The sequence below is a fragment of the Miscanthus floridulus genome, chromosome 17, assembly GCF_019320115.1.
Source record: "Miscanthus floridulus cultivar M001 chromosome 17, ASM1932011v1, whole genome shotgun sequence".
Lineage (NCBI taxonomy): Eukaryota > Viridiplantae > Streptophyta > Magnoliopsida > Poales > Poaceae > Miscanthus > Miscanthus floridulus.
The window spans coordinates 100,348,752-100,363,548 of record NC_089596.1 but is presented as its reverse complement, the minus strand read 5'-3'; the positions used below and the strand labels follow the sequence as shown (position 1 = coordinate 100,363,548).

At 51.2% G+C, this 14,797-nt stretch overlaps 1 protein-coding gene across 1 annotated transcript; it reads right to left on the bottom strand.

Moving 5' to 3' along the window:
• Positions 1–9,600: 9,600 nt before the first annotated feature.
• LOC136514846 (probable sodium/metabolite cotransporter BASS4, chloroplastic) lies at positions 9,601–12,298 on the bottom strand. The gene is made up of 4 exons (XM_066508550.1): positions 12,075–12,298; positions 11,887–11,968; positions 9,847–9,954; positions 9,601–9,768 (listed from the first exon to the last, which is right to left on the bottom strand). Exons 1-4 carry the CDS (start codon positions 12,246–12,248, stop codon positions 9,695–9,697), a joined length of 438 nt encoding a protein of 145 aa, XP_066364647.1. The 5' UTR covers positions 12,249–12,298; the 3' UTR covers positions 9,601–9,694.
• Between the last annotated feature and the right edge of the window lie 2,499 nt (positions 12,299–14,797).

The following is a 14,797-nucleotide window of genomic DNA, read 5'->3' as shown; positions in this document are numbered from 1 at the left end:
TGAAGGATGTCGCAAATTGGTCGAACGGATTCATTGTTATCTGGTGGTACCCGGAGTATGTGTGTAGAAAGCACAGGGCTTCGTACCTGGCTATCGAATCAGCCACTTGGTCTATGCGGGGCAAAGGGAAAGGATCTTTGGGGCATGCCTTATCGAGGCTTGTGTAGTATAAACACACCCTCCACTTCACATTCTTGTTCTTGACCAAGACGGGGTTGGCCAGTCATTTAGGGTGCTTCACCTCTTTTTGATGAAGCCTACCGCCAAGAGCCTGGCAAGCTCATCGCCGATTGCTTTTCACCTTTCTTCGTTGAGACATCGGAGGCGCTGCTAGACAGGCCTAGCTTCCGGCTTGATGTTGATGCAATGCTTAGCGACATTGTGTAGTATGCCGGGTATGTCGTCGGGCGTCCACGCGAAAACGTCAGCATTCTCGTACAGAAACTTTGTGAGGGACGCCTCCAATTCTGATGATAATCCGGCCCCAATGCAAATGACCTTGCTAGGGTCCTTGGGGTCGACCCCGATCTCCCTTGTGTTGTCCATCGGCTTGAAGGTGCTCGTTGCGTTCTCCCTCTTACTATGCGGAGCCTTCTCCTTCAGTCGGCGTTGAATATGGGCGAGCTCGATGGTGGCCACCGCTTAGGCCACGCGGGTTGTGCCTTCCTGCTCACAGAGGTAGGCCTCAGGGGTAGGGGAATCCACAGTGATGACTCCACAAGGGTCAAGCATCTTGAGCTCAGGCAATGTGTGATAGGTGCTCGAGAAGGTCACCACTTCAAAGGTGAGGACCTCCTTACAGAAATTGGTCGGTTCCCCAAATGTGACAGGGAGCTGGATGCTCCCAAGGGGAAAACGTCCTGGCTCAGGTATTGCGGCCCATTGGTCCTTTCTGCTGAAGGAGATTTCACGGTGAGACCACGGAGGGAGCCGCGGATCGGTGAGGAGGTTGTCGGTGTTGGCCACGTTCAAGCAAGCGCGGGCGAGCAGCTTGCGTTCTCGTTTGGTCTCGATGGACACTTTGCCTCCGATGATGGTGTGCATGCGATCGGTTGGCTTGACGTACTTGTGACGAGGATCTGCATCTTCGTCGTCGTTATCCTCGTTGCGTTGTTCCCCTGCGTCGTTAGGCTTGTCGGATGTATCCGGAGCCTGTTGACGCGTGTAGATAGACTTGAGAACGTGGCAATTCTCCATGGTATGGTTTGACTTAGGATGGAGCTGGCAGGGCCCTTTCAATGCTTTGGCGTAGTCGTCTTCGTAGTTACGACGTCCGCCACCTTTTTTAACGGTGTTGACCTCGCCGTCGTCTTCCCGAGCACGCTTGCCCCTGTAATCGTCATGGCGGTTACGCCGCTGATTACGTTGGTCGCGGTGGTCGTGGGGGTCGTTGCGCTGGTTGCGGTGGTCAAAATTGTCGTTCCGACCACGGTTGCCGTGGTAGTCGTCGCGGTGTGGGGGTGGTCGGAGCGTGGAACCCTTGCTGCTTCTTCAATAATTATCTTTTTAGCGTCGTCGGCGTCCGCATATTTCTTAGCGGTGGCCAGGAGCACTGTGACCGATTCAGGTCTCTTGCGGAGGAGCTTGTCCCTTAGGGCGTCGTGGAAGCGGAGGCCAGTGATGAAAGCCTCGATTGCCTCATTGTCGGAGATTGATGGGACCTTGATGCGCATCACCGAGAAACGCCGGACGTACTCACGCAGTGGCTCATCTTTTCGATCTCGAATCCGTTGCAGATCATATTTGTTGCCGGGTTGTTCGCAAGTAGCAATAAAGTTGTCGATGAAGGCTTGCTTGAGCTCTTGCCAAGAATCAAAGTAGTTCGCCAGCAAGCTGACCAGCCATTGGTGACCTACATGGCCAACAACGACTGGAAAGTAGTTAGACATGACGTGCTCGTCAGCCATGGCTGATCTGCATGTAGTTTCGTAGAGCATGACCCATAATTCAGAGTTCTCCTTGCCGTCGTACTTCTGAAGTTTCTTAAGCTTGAAGTTCTTGGGCCATATGACTTGGCGAAGGCACGGAGTAAACTGCTTCAAACCCGGCGGGCCGTGGGCAGTGTCATATTCCATACGGCGATAACTTTCATGGGATGCTCGATCGTTGGCTCTTTGGTTGATGCGATCGTGCAGATCGCATTCCCCGAGGTAGCGGCGGAGATCGTTATTGCCATCACGGCGATCCCGGTTGCCATCCTGATTAACCCTGCGACCGTGGTGACCGCGGCAATTATCGCGGTTATCTCGGCGGCTGTCATCCCGAACATCGCGACGGTTGTCCTCCCGACGGCGGTTGTCGTCCCGACCACCATCATGACCATCGTTTTCGCCTTGATGGTTGTCTGATGGGTCGTTGTTGCGCGAGCCACGTTGGTTGGGTGGCTGTGAGCGACTTGAGTATTGGCGGCTGTGGCTTGATTCGACTGAAACGGATGGAGCCCGATCTTGATTCACCATCTCTGCGGTCTGAGCCATAGCTGCCTTCAGATAAGCTTGTATATCATCGCGAACTGCCTGGGTTTCGGGGGTGTTGGGTAGCCGTTGCATTGTCGCCATGGCGACGGCTACGTTGGCACTTGGAGTCCTGAAGACCTGTTTGTCCCCCACCCTGTCGAAAGCATTGTTGAGGTCGCATGGCTGGACCCTTATGCGTCGTGCCTCCTCTTCTGCTTCAGCTTCGATTTGCCGGCGATTAAACCGGTCAATATTGCGTGCCTCGTGTGCAATCCTTTCTTGTTCTGTTTCGCCAACTACTGGCGGTTCGTCATTGCTGACAACATTGATCAAATCCCCTCGCCTTGGCAGGAAAGACGGGAATTGTGGGAACCCCGGGGCGTGGTCTGGGATATTCAGATCATATTCGACGCCTTCATCGTCGTGATGCTAGAGCTCGGTGTGGACGGAGGCATTAGATGCGATGCTAGACGAGGAGCTGGAGTCACCCTCTTGGACCGTGTGGACGGATCCTTCTTGATAATCCTCAATCCAGATCATGTTGACGAAGTTGCGTGGCTTCGGCCGAGGTCAATGTACAAGACACAGATCTGAGCAGCGCTGTATATTATACGCGTAGTTGGAGGCAGCGTTTCGCAGGCCGTAGGGCTGGACCTGGTAGTTCTCCGTCGAGGCTTCGCACTCAGAGAGCCGGAGTCCCGTCGCGGAGGCTGGTCGGCGACGAGCGGAGCGCCCTTCAGGAGTAGATATGACCACGAGATCTGTACCAAGTCGTGCAGGATGACTGGCCCGAGCGGGTTGGGTAGATCTGTTGTGGGGAGCGGTTACCTGTTCATTAGGTCGACTTTGAATTGCACTTACCAGAGCTAGGGTTTCGGCGAGTTTGGTGCCGACCCGATCGATGGAGTCGAGCAGGTCGGTGTTGTTGATCTGTTTCCCTTCGTAGCGGGGAAGCAGACGACAAGTGGTCAGTGTGGCTGAAGATGATGTAGGCATGGTCGGAGCCAGATGTACCGTGGTCGAAGCCTGATCCATCGTGGTTGGAGCCGTATCCACCATGGTCGGAGCCATAGCCGATGCAGGTGAAGCAGTGGTCGGCGCAGACTGAATCCACGCCTCCTCCGTGGTCATGGCGATGAAGTCGTCGGAGCCGGTGGTCTAGGTGATCTAGCCGACGGTGAACGTGAGGCCGTTCGGCGTAGCCATGGAGTCGGGGATGATGACCATCTTGGTTGCTTGGAGAGCAGTACGCACACCCCCTACCTAGCGCGCCACTGTCGACGAAATATGGTCGGTAGTCTACCTAGGGGTATGCCCAAGGTAGTAGATTGTCAGCAGACAGATGCGCAAGCCACAAACAAGACGGTGACGCAAGACATACACGAGGTTTTATCTAGGTTCGGCCGCCAAGAAGGCGTAATACCTACGTCCTGCGTCTGATTGTATTGTTGTATGTCAATGAGAGATGTTTTTTAGAGGGGTTCCCTGCCCGCCTTATATAGTCCGGGGGGCAGGGTTATAGATCTGGAAACTAATCCTAGTCAGTTACAATTGCCATAGGTGGCCGGATAAGGATTCCTATTCTAACCGACCAAGATCTTGCTTGATCGCCAAATCTGTCTTGACTCCTTGCGCGGGACTCCAAATAGGTTGGCCGGGCCATGCGTCGTCTTTTGGTGGACCGGACCCACTGATCCGGGCCGGCCCAAGCTTAGCCGTAAGGGTATAGGGGTTAATACCCCCACAGCTTGCACCTCTGGTATGATCCCATAGGAGGGCGCTTCGCTTGGGCAAAGGCTTCCTTTTGGGATCCCCATGTGGTCCAAGGTGTCAGCGTAGAGGATGTTTAGCCTACTTCCCCCATCCATAAGCACCCTTGAGAGTTGGGCGCGACCAACGATTGGAAAGCAGCCCGGACTTGGCACATGGCCGGGGTAGTCACGGTGATCGAAGGTAATCGGCACATCCAACCACCACAGGTGCTAGGGTTCCGCTGGCCTGACCATGTTCACCTCCCTCTTAGCGACCTTTCACCGCCATCGACACTCAAGGGCCTCCTCGCCTCTGAATATCATGCGGTCGGGCCAAAGGGGCAGTCCAGGGTAGCTCGGTGCCTCGCCCCATCGCCTAGTCACCGTCAGGTGAGCTTAGGGGCGAGCAGTTGGAACAGTGGCACATCCAAGTCCCCTGCTAGGCATCAATCCGATGGTGATCCCACGCTACTACAAGGGGGGCACCCACCGGCGTCTTGTCCCGACGAAGCTGAAACTCCGACCGAGCTAGATCTGGTGGGCTGGGACCTACAGATTGGCTCCCTGGAGGCCTTATAGAGGGTACAACGCCGGGGACTCGTCCTCCAACAGAATCTCCTTGAGAGGGTGAAAGCTCCTAAATGGCTAGGGGGTGAAAAGCTTAATTAAAATACAGAAGGATATGAAGAATCTCTTGGGGTTACTCTAACCATGCTTAATGGTAATGTATGGAATATTCTAGAACTAGATATTTTTTGCATGACAAAAAAAATCTAGAAACAAGATAAGGATTAGGAAAATTTTGGAGTATGAAATTTTTTAGAAGAGTGTGGAACGTGCCACATGACACAATCTTAGAAATCATATACAATTATATATAGGGGAGACCTCCTCCCTCTTGTGGTGACACTATAGGGGAAGCCGCCATAAGTAACATGTCATCATAGCATGGCATGAAGTGTGGAGAGTGGTAGTATATCCACCACGTAAATAAGTGTGAATCCCTTATTGTACCAAGTCCATACAAGTGAGTAAGATTTTAGTTATCTTATATAGAAAATCTAGATCCCATATTAGTATTGGTGTGAAGATCTCCAAATCTACTCGGAAAAATTGGTAGATGAAATGGGAATTTATATGGAAGCGCACGAGGGGATGCTAAGACGGGGCGAAGGAAGGGATTACAGACCGAGCTTTCGAGTAGCGGGATTTGAGAACAGAAGTCAGATATTGCACTAGAAATGGAATAGAGGAGGAAGAGGTAACTGCTAGGTATACAGTAGTAGCGCATGATGCTGGTAAGCCAGCCAAGGTTGTTCGACAAAGCACATTAGCAAAGGTAGTTATTTCAGTAACTTTGTCTGGTTTCAATCCTTCCGTTATGGGATATCCTTTCGTACAACGGTAAGGTTTTCCTCGGCAACCCCTAGGCCAATATAACTACGAGACGAGCAAACGCGCTATTGATATATCTATCCGAAAAGTATCACGATATCCAGTCCTAGAACTTTCAAATCCCTAAGATGCTCACAGACTACTAGGAAAGTAGTGTAGGTATAGTTACAAACCCCATTAAGGGTACTCACGCACCTTCTCATTGTTCCATATCATCTCACTTTTGTCAAAATCTTCATCGTGGTAGTAGAATCCAGATTGAATTCCGGATAAACACGTTACACTATAGCATTTGGAGCAACCACAACTAAGAAGTATACTAAGTCAATCTAATGCCACAAGTCTATCAAAAAATATTCATCATTGCTATGTAACTTATCATTTGCTTGCTTCTAAAGCTTCACCATTCAAAACGTCCTAAATGAGCAACTAAGACTAGGTAGAAAAGTGGAGGTACACATCATCATTTTCATTAATGATATGGAAGTACGGGTCCTTCAAGTATTCCTCCTACTCAGGTGTGCATATTGTAATATGTCTGTTTTCATCAGAACATAGAATGAACCATCCATGTAGATATAGCATACTTAGTGAGGTTGAGAGTGTGATCTGTGAGAGAGTGAGAGTGTCTATGAGGGACTAGGACAGTGAGAGTGTCTGAGACTTGTTTATCATTTGAACGATGATTTGTAAGACTTAATTTAAGAGCTGGCTGCACTTTGTTCGCTGATGTCGACGGGGAGCTCATCCCAATGCCCCAGCTCGTCCATGGGCGCGCTCTAAGAACACATGGGAGCGGAGGTGAAGAGTTGGAGAGGTGGTAGGTGCTCAGTGGTTTCCTGCTTGGCTGATTGGAAGAGGAGGTGAGGAAGGAGGGAGAGGAAAGAAGACGAGGAAGCCTCCACTTGAAGAGTTGGAGAGTGGTTCTGAGCTTTTTGTTGTGCACAACTACACAAGTGGAGGCGGTTGCCTACTTGTCTTGTCAGGCCGCTCGCACTCTCTGTTTCTTCTGTGTTCTCATTCTATTTGGTCCAATCCAAAAGAGGAATGTCTTTTGCCCAACCCAACGCACGGGCGTCGAACCGACGCAGAGCTGAAGCCCGGGATCCTCAAGAGGAAGAACATGCTGGGGGCGCTGGGTCTAGGCCGGCTTGCCAGGGCTGCCGGTCTCTCCTGCAACTCCAGCCAAGCGGTTGCGATGGTCGCTGCTACCTCCACGGTCTCATGAGGAGACCTCCTCCCATCAGGCCTTGGCGCCTCCAGCCTGCTCGAGAAGTCGAGATGCCAGGTGCCAACACTATCTGAAGCGCATCACCATTAGTTCTGAGTTTTAGGGAAGTTCTATGTATGTGTTGTAGGGTAGCTCAGTGCCTGTTGGTGTGCAGGATATCGTTTTCACCCTCTCTAGTCTTGTCCGTGAAGGTGACTACTCTGTTTGTTTTTATCTTTAGTTCATCTTATCCCCTGTGTACCTCTAAGAATGTTGTAATCATGTTTCAATGAATCAACTGCATGCACTTCACTTATATCTTGATGAATGTCCGCGACCTTGGCCAGACTGAGAAATGTGACGCAGTTCGAGATGCCATCTCTGTTTCGCGCCCACATATTGTCTATCTTCAAGAATCCAAACTTGATTCTGTTAACCCAGCAAAATGCAAAACTTTCCTCCCCTCTTTTCTCAGTGACTTCATTGTCGTTCCAGCTGACAACACCCGCGGGGGGCTGATTAGCGCCTGGAATCATGCCGTTCTACAAGCAGGCACCCCCACGATTGGTGCCTACACCCTGACCATCCATTTCACCTCTACCACTTCGAACTACTCCTTCCACTTAACCAATGTGTATGCCCCTCTAACCACAGCAAAACTAACATTTTCATTGCTGAATTCAGAGTCATCAGCCGTCTTCTAACCCCCGCTTGGATGGCTGTTGGCGACTACAACCTCACCTGCTCCCCAACTGATAAAAACATGGTCGGCTTCAACTGGACTCTTGCCAACAAGTTCAATGACCTCATTGACGATCTTGCTCTCATCGAGCTTCCTCTCCTGGGCTGCCTCTACACATGGAGTAGCAAACGTGAACCCCCTACCCTGGCACGCCTAGATAGGGCATTCAAGAACAACAATTTTTGCTCCCAATTCCCTAACACTTCCCTCTCCTCACGACTTTGGTACAGCCTCCGATCACATCCCTTTGTTAGTTAGCATTCCTACCTCTCTTCCCAAAGCCAACTTGTTTAACTTTGAGAACTCCTGGCTCAAATGCCCCAATTTCCTCCCTTCAGTCCTGCCTGCTTGGTCGAATTGCTGGACTGGGACTGCGGACGTTGTTGGTGCCTTGGTCGTTCGGATTTGCCTTGGTTGCTCGAATCAAAGCTGTCAGACACACGGCAAAATGCTGGGCACGCAAACACCACAGACCACCTTCTATTTACTATAACTGCTCATTCATATTCTTGCTTCTTGATGTGTATGAGGAATGCAGAACTCTTGCTACAGAAGAATGCCGCATGCGCCAACTCTGCCGCGAACGCCTGGCCCTTTTGATCAACCAGCGTGCGGTCTACTGGAAGAAGAGGGGGAAATTTCATGCGCTCAAGGAAGGAGATGCGAATACGCGGTTCTTCCAAGCGTGGGCGACCACCAGGGCATGACACAGCCGGATCCACCACCTGGAGGTTGATGGTGCGACGCTGGTTTCCCACAGCGACAAGACGGTGGCGCTCAGGGCCTACTACACCGACATCTTGGGCCGAGCGATCACCATGACCTGGGGTTTCGACCTCCGCCTACTCTACAATGAGGCTAAGCTAGAGGAGGGCGATCCGCTGATTGCCCCCTTCACAGAACAAGAGGCGAGACAAACAGTTTGTGGGATGAATGCCGCCAGTGCGCCAGGGCCAGACGGCCTTGGCCCGGGCCTCTACGCAGCAACGTGGGAGACATCCAAGCAAGCTGTGATGGAATTCCTCCATGCCTTCCACTTTGGGCCGGTGGACCTAGAGTGCACCAACCGTGTGGTGATCGTCCTCATCCCAAAGACGGCGCCGGCGGTCACACTGAATCCATTCAGGCCCGCCGGTCTCCTTATAGAATTGCCCGGTTAAAATACTAACGAAAATCTTGACTACAAGCCGTCCCTGCGCATGTGCAGTATGAGCGACAACGCATAGCCTCCAAATCTCGTAGGCCTCCAAATATAGAGTACTTAAATAGATCAGCACAGCTGAAGCTTCGGCTTTGGGCCCATTAGCTAGCAAGCCTATTACGGCAGCTTGCACAGCAACAGTTTGGCCCAATAAAAAATGAATTGTTGGCCGGCCGACAGTGGGCATCATTTTGTTTTGCCAATCCCAATTCGCAGCAGTTAGGTCTCGGTCTCCTCGTCCCCTGCCGGCCGCGTATCACGAGCGATCGACATCGAGCGTGAGGAACTGACGGCAACCTGAACCTGCAGCGACTAGCGAGGCACTGAGGCCCTAAAGGTAATATTAATCATTTATTTTTTTTCAATTCATTCAGACTGTAATGAGTAGTAGTGGGTCGATTTCTTAAAATTTTGTTCTTTTGATCTTTTCATCTAGACACTACATCATATCATACATTTAGCTCTGTTTTTTCTAGGCTAGTAGGCCACATTTTTTAGCTTCGTACATGGCCTTGAATTTTCCCGGGACGGCCCTGCTACAAGGCTGCAGCAACAGGTGCCGAAGCTTATCGACATTGACCAAACGGGGTTCATCAAGGCCCGATCCAGTTAAAATACTAACGAAAATCTTGCATGATAAATTGAGAAACAAAGGGTGTAAGCAGAAAAATAGATCCCTGGAATTATACACAGTAAAATAAGATGTTAGCAAACTTATTGAGGGTGCTTGAATTACCAATAGAAGTAGGGAATTGGCATCTCCAGAAACAACCAGAAAGGCAATTATTACTCCTGGTAAACAAATAAATGCTATGGAATTTCCTGAAATTATATCTTGGTTCAAAACGGGATTGAGTACTTCATTCAACATATTTACAGTTATGACCAAAGAATAATATTAGAGCATGAAAGTCCGACAGCCACAGAATAAACATAAGGTCATACTAGTCCATATAACCCAGCAGGCCAAGCTTCTAATGATGTACCAAGCTCCTTTGTTCGCAGGGTCAGTCCTATGAAGCCAATAGGAAGCTATTAGCCTACAGAAGTTACAGCACAAGGATTCATACGAATAGGTTAAGCAACCGAACCTGACATAACGAATATCCCAGAAGTGCTGAACTTCGACAGGGAGTATTTGTGAGCAAGGCATCCAAGAGTAGGATCTAGGAGAACGAGTATGACCCCACTAATGAGAGCTTAACAATGGGAAAGATGCAAATCAGTCCACGTAAGTTGAAAACCGGAGACATTTGCATGCTCTTGTCAACTACATAGCAATATCGTGAAAACCAATTGTAGACATACTAATCTCTATACATCAACTTCAATCTTTTAAAATCAGATCATCCTTGATTTACACCGAAACTTTCTGCATTCGAGAAATAAACCCACCTATCCCTACTCCACTGTGTTTCTGCTGTCTATAGTAAAATTTCAGGATGGCACAGATGCAAATCACTGCTACACAAAAGATTATGCGCAGCGTTGCATTTTTGCACTCCGTGGCGGTCACCTATTTTCGCCCGCTGCGGTAAATGCCACGATTTACCGCGGCGGGCATTTTTTATTTACCGTGGCGGGCACTTTTGCCCGTCACGGTAAATCGATTTACCGTAGCGGACGTCTTAAGATGCCCGCCACGGAAAATATGTATTTTTCGTGGCGGGCGTGTTAAGACGCCCGCCACGGTAAATGGCCGAGGCCCAATAACTGGTCTCCATATAAAATGAGCACTTTAGGAGTTTAGGGTTTCAGTTCACTCACTCCTCTCCACCGATAGCGCCGCAGTCACTCCTCTCCTGTCGCGAGCCTCTCTCCTCCCGTCACCATCTCCTTCCACTGCATATCCACCAGCACGGCGCTCTCCCTCCCTCTCTTCTCTCCCACCGATCCCTCCCTCTCCCTCCTCTCTCTCTTCCGAGCGGGGCGTTGAGCGCGGTGGCTCGTGGGACGGCAACGACGAGCCCGTCCTGAGGCGGATCTGGCCGGTGGCGGCGCGCGGTGACCGGATCCAGCCGGTGACGGCGTCCCAAGGCGGATCCGGTCGGTGGCGGCACGCGGTGGCCGGATCCGGCGGGCGAGGACGGTTCGGCGCGGCGGCCTCCCTCCACCACGGCGGGATCTCCACCACGGCCACGACGCCGGAATCCACCACGGCCACGACGCCGGGACCTCCACCACGGCGGGCGAGGACGCGTCGGCGCGGTGGCCTCCCTCCACCACGGCGGGATCTCCACCACGGCCACGACGTCGGGATCCACCACGCCCACGACGCTGGGACTTCCACCACCGCGGGCGAGGACGCGTCGGCGCGGCGGCCTCCCTCCACCACGGCGCGGCGGGATCCGCAAGGAGGCACGGCGATCCACGAGGAGGCGTCGGCGTGGTCCCCTACGAGCGACTGGCGAGGTGGTGGCGGTCCTGCAGTGGCGTCGGCGTGTCCAGCCGGCTTCTCCAGAGACGCTGGGGCCCGGCCGGCTGCTCCTCTTCTCCCTCCCCGAGCGGCACGGATCTGCAGCCGTGGAAAGCCCGGATCCGTCGCCAGTGGGCTCGAGAACGGGCTCGCCGGCGGGCTCCTGGTTTTTTTGTTTTTTTAATGATTAACCGCAGCGGGCATCCTAACGTGCCCGCCGTAGTAAAAGTATATTTACCACGGCGGACACGTTACACCGTCCGCCGCGGTAAATCGGTTAACCGCGGCGGGAAGCCACGATTTACCGTGGCCTCTAGGCCGCGGCGGACGGCTTTGCCCGCCGCGGAAAACCGAAAACGTCTACCTCCAGTAAAATTTGTGTAGTAGTGAATGCTATTTGGGATTTGGAGCTAATAAGTGCATTGAACCATTGTCAATTGTGCCTACATTGGGCCATGAAGTACAAAAGTCCACCAACTCCACAATAGACAAGCATCACTTTTTTTCCTGATATAAGCAGACAAGCATCGCATTTTACATACACACAGCCTGTTTGCGGTCAGAGCTTATCAGCTATGGTGCAGTAAGCGAACCAGCACCGGCCGGCCTTATCGCCGAGAAACAACCTGCGAACACACTGACAAACAGCGGTACGAACTCGCCCATCGATACACGATTAAGCATCAGCTGGGATCGCGTAGCAGCGGGAACTCACCAAGCGGGAGGAAGTTGCTACGCGCGAAGTTGAGCAGCGCGGAAGGCGGAACCGCGCGTTTGCCTCCATTATCGCCACCGACCTGCGGAGCAACCGAGCAAGCAGGCATTTACAGCTCGACCGAAGCATACCCCTAGGAGCGAGTAGCGTGTAGCTTGAGGCGAGGGGGATCTCGGTTTGGACGTTACCGGCGAGGCTGCTCCACCGGCGGCGGCGCGCAGAGGCCGCCGGCGAAGGGGCATCGCAGAGACGACGGGAGTGGAAAGGAAGGCGTTGGGTGTTGGGCACCGGCCGATGACGCTGGCCCGGGCGGTGAGGACGGATGGGCGGAGCAGGGACAGGGAGGGATGGTAGGATACCATCGCGGAATCGGAGACGAGACACGAGACGGAGGCCGGAAGCGGAAGGAGAAGCCGGCGCGCGTGGCGTGGCCACCAAAAAGTGGTGGGGATCGGGGGGCTAGCAGCGGCCTGCGAGGGGCCTCCGGCCAACGGTTCGTTATGAGATCCAACGATCCTCATCGCACGTTTGACAGATCGAATGGCTAACAAGACGAGTGCGTGCTGCGCCAGAGATACCCGCTGCCGCCTCGCACGTGGTCGCCGCGGCGCCAACGTATCCCGGCCACACTGGTCACTGGATGTCTTGATGCCACCGCTGCGTCCCGCACCGCAAATGGCTCGTTTTGCGCGCAGGCGAGTTGGAACCGGAGCTGGGCAGCTCCTCGCCGTCGCAGCCTCGCACGTGCTCGCCGCCGACGTCGCTGCCGCTCTGCTCTACTGACTGTGGCAGTGTTTAGCAACGACGGAAAAGGCGCAAATCAGTCCAGTTAAGTTCAAAGCCGGAGACATTTGCATGCTCAAAAAGGCAATTCTGAATTGGAAAAAAAAGAGAGAAAATCTCCGGTCTAGATCAAATTAAATTATTTTAATTTTCATTAAGTTGATTAGAAGTGGTTTTATCCTTTTCTTAAAAAAAATATCGCTAAACACCTAATAAAGTTTTTAAACAACAAAAAATTGTCTCTACGGCTTATAAAAACGTTATAAAAACTATGAGAAAACTGTAGGGATAGATTGGGACATGATCAACTCAAATAAAATATTTAGACCCTATGAAAATATTCATCTTAAATTTTGATGTAGCTCTAGGAAAATGAAAAAAAATCCCAAAAATAAAAAAAAAATTAAAAAGAAAATCGGTGTCTAATTCCATTATGAAAACTTTTGACAACAAAAAAAAGATGCAACCATCATTAATGTATTCAGCATAAATGTATGTTGCATCTCTTTTTTTTTTGGAAAATTTATAACAGTAATTTTTGAAACCGGGCATCCTTCCGCCTGGACGCTTCGGTTGGTGGGCCGCGTCGGAAGCCCAAATAACCCCCTTCTATCCGCCGGTCACCATAGTTTCTAAAAAAATCGGAGCAGAGCTCGACCGCGCACCACTCCACCTATGTAGCTCGTCGCGGGTGCGCGGGGGCGGGCTCCACTCGTGCTCGTCTCAGCCGAGGCGGAGGCTGCCCAGCTCGCCGTAGTCGGGGCGGAGCTCGCCCGCATGTAGTTCACCGTAGGCTGGGCAAAGCCCACCACACACATCCCGCGCTCCGCCTGCCCAGCTCGTCAAGGCTAGGGCAGAATTCACCCGCGCACAGCTCACGACAGCCAGCCTGTCGCCGCCTTCTTCGCCGGAGTGGCAAAACTCCGCGCCATCGGCGAGCTCTACACCGGTGAACTCCATACCCGACGAGCCTCTATTCTTTCAAGCAACACGGAGATATTGTACTGAAACCACATGTTGGAAGCATATGTTTCAAGTGTTTCAGATGTGTTCAGAGGTATGTTGCAAGTGTTTTCACGTGGATGTTGCAAAAGTAGACCGAGATGTTACATATGTTGCAATAAATGTACGCATATGTTGCAACCTTTTGTTTCTGATGTTTCATCTATTTTTTAAGACATATGTTGCAAGTGTGTTTATTTTGATGTTGCATATGTGTTCACACATATGTTGTAATTGTTTTATCTAGATGTTGCATATATTTTACAATTGTTGTGTTTTCATGTGTTTTTGTAAGTGTTTCAGATGCATGTTCCAAGTGTTTTATCTGCCTTCAGACGTATGTTGCAAGTGTTGTATCTGGATGTTTTAAAAGTAGATCGGGTATTGCATCTCCCTTCTCGCTTTCTGCCGTCTCGCCTCGGTGTCTCCTCCTCCTCCTGGCGCCAGTTGGGCATCGCCGCGCCCTCCCCTTCTTCCCGATGCTGGTGACGTTTGGGGTGGTGTGGTCCCGCGTGATTTTTGCAAGTGTTTTAGATGCATGTTTCAAGTGTTTCATCTGTCTTCATACGTATGTTGCAATCATTGCATCTTAATGTTTCAAAAGTAGATCGGTCGTTGCATCTCCCTCCTCGCTTTTTGTTGCCTCGCGCTGGGTGTCTCCTCCTCCTCCCCTCGCCGGCTGGGCGTTCGCTGCCTCCTTCCTTTCTTCCCGATGCTGGTGACATTCGGGGCGACGTGAGCCCCGCGTGGCGCGTGAAACTGTGCGAGAAACAGTTCGCAGGCGCAGGCATCCGGACACCCAATCCGTCCAAACGCCTCGACGCTAGCAAACCTGAATTTATAAAGCATATTTAGACATTGACTATAACATTTTATGATTTTTTCTCTTTTTTCTAGAGTTAAATATATTTTCACAAGCTCTAAATATTTTATTTGGTTTTATCGTGTTTAAATCTATTTTCTTTGAATTTTTAGAAGCATAAAAACTTTTTATATGGTTTAAAAGCCTTATCGGTTGTTTACCAAATTTTTTAATTAATAAAATATGAAACTGAAAACCACTTCTAACCGACATAAGGTGATAATTAAAACGGCTTTTAGTGTTGAGGCAGATAACTTGTTTTGT

Coding starts and splice junctions, on each gene's coding strand:
- LOC136514846 (XM_066508550.1), bottom strand. CDS start 12,248: ATGGTATCCTACCATCCCTCCCTGTCCCTGCTCCGCCCATCCGTCCTC. Junction 11,969..12,074: donor CCGGTGGAGCAGCCTCGCCG/GTAACGTCCAAA, acceptor GTTGCTCCGCAG/GTCGGTGGCGATAATGGAGG. Junction 9,769..9,846: donor TGGGATATTCGTTATGTCAG/GTTCGGTTGCTT, acceptor TTGGCTTCATAG/GACTGACCCTGCGAACAAAG.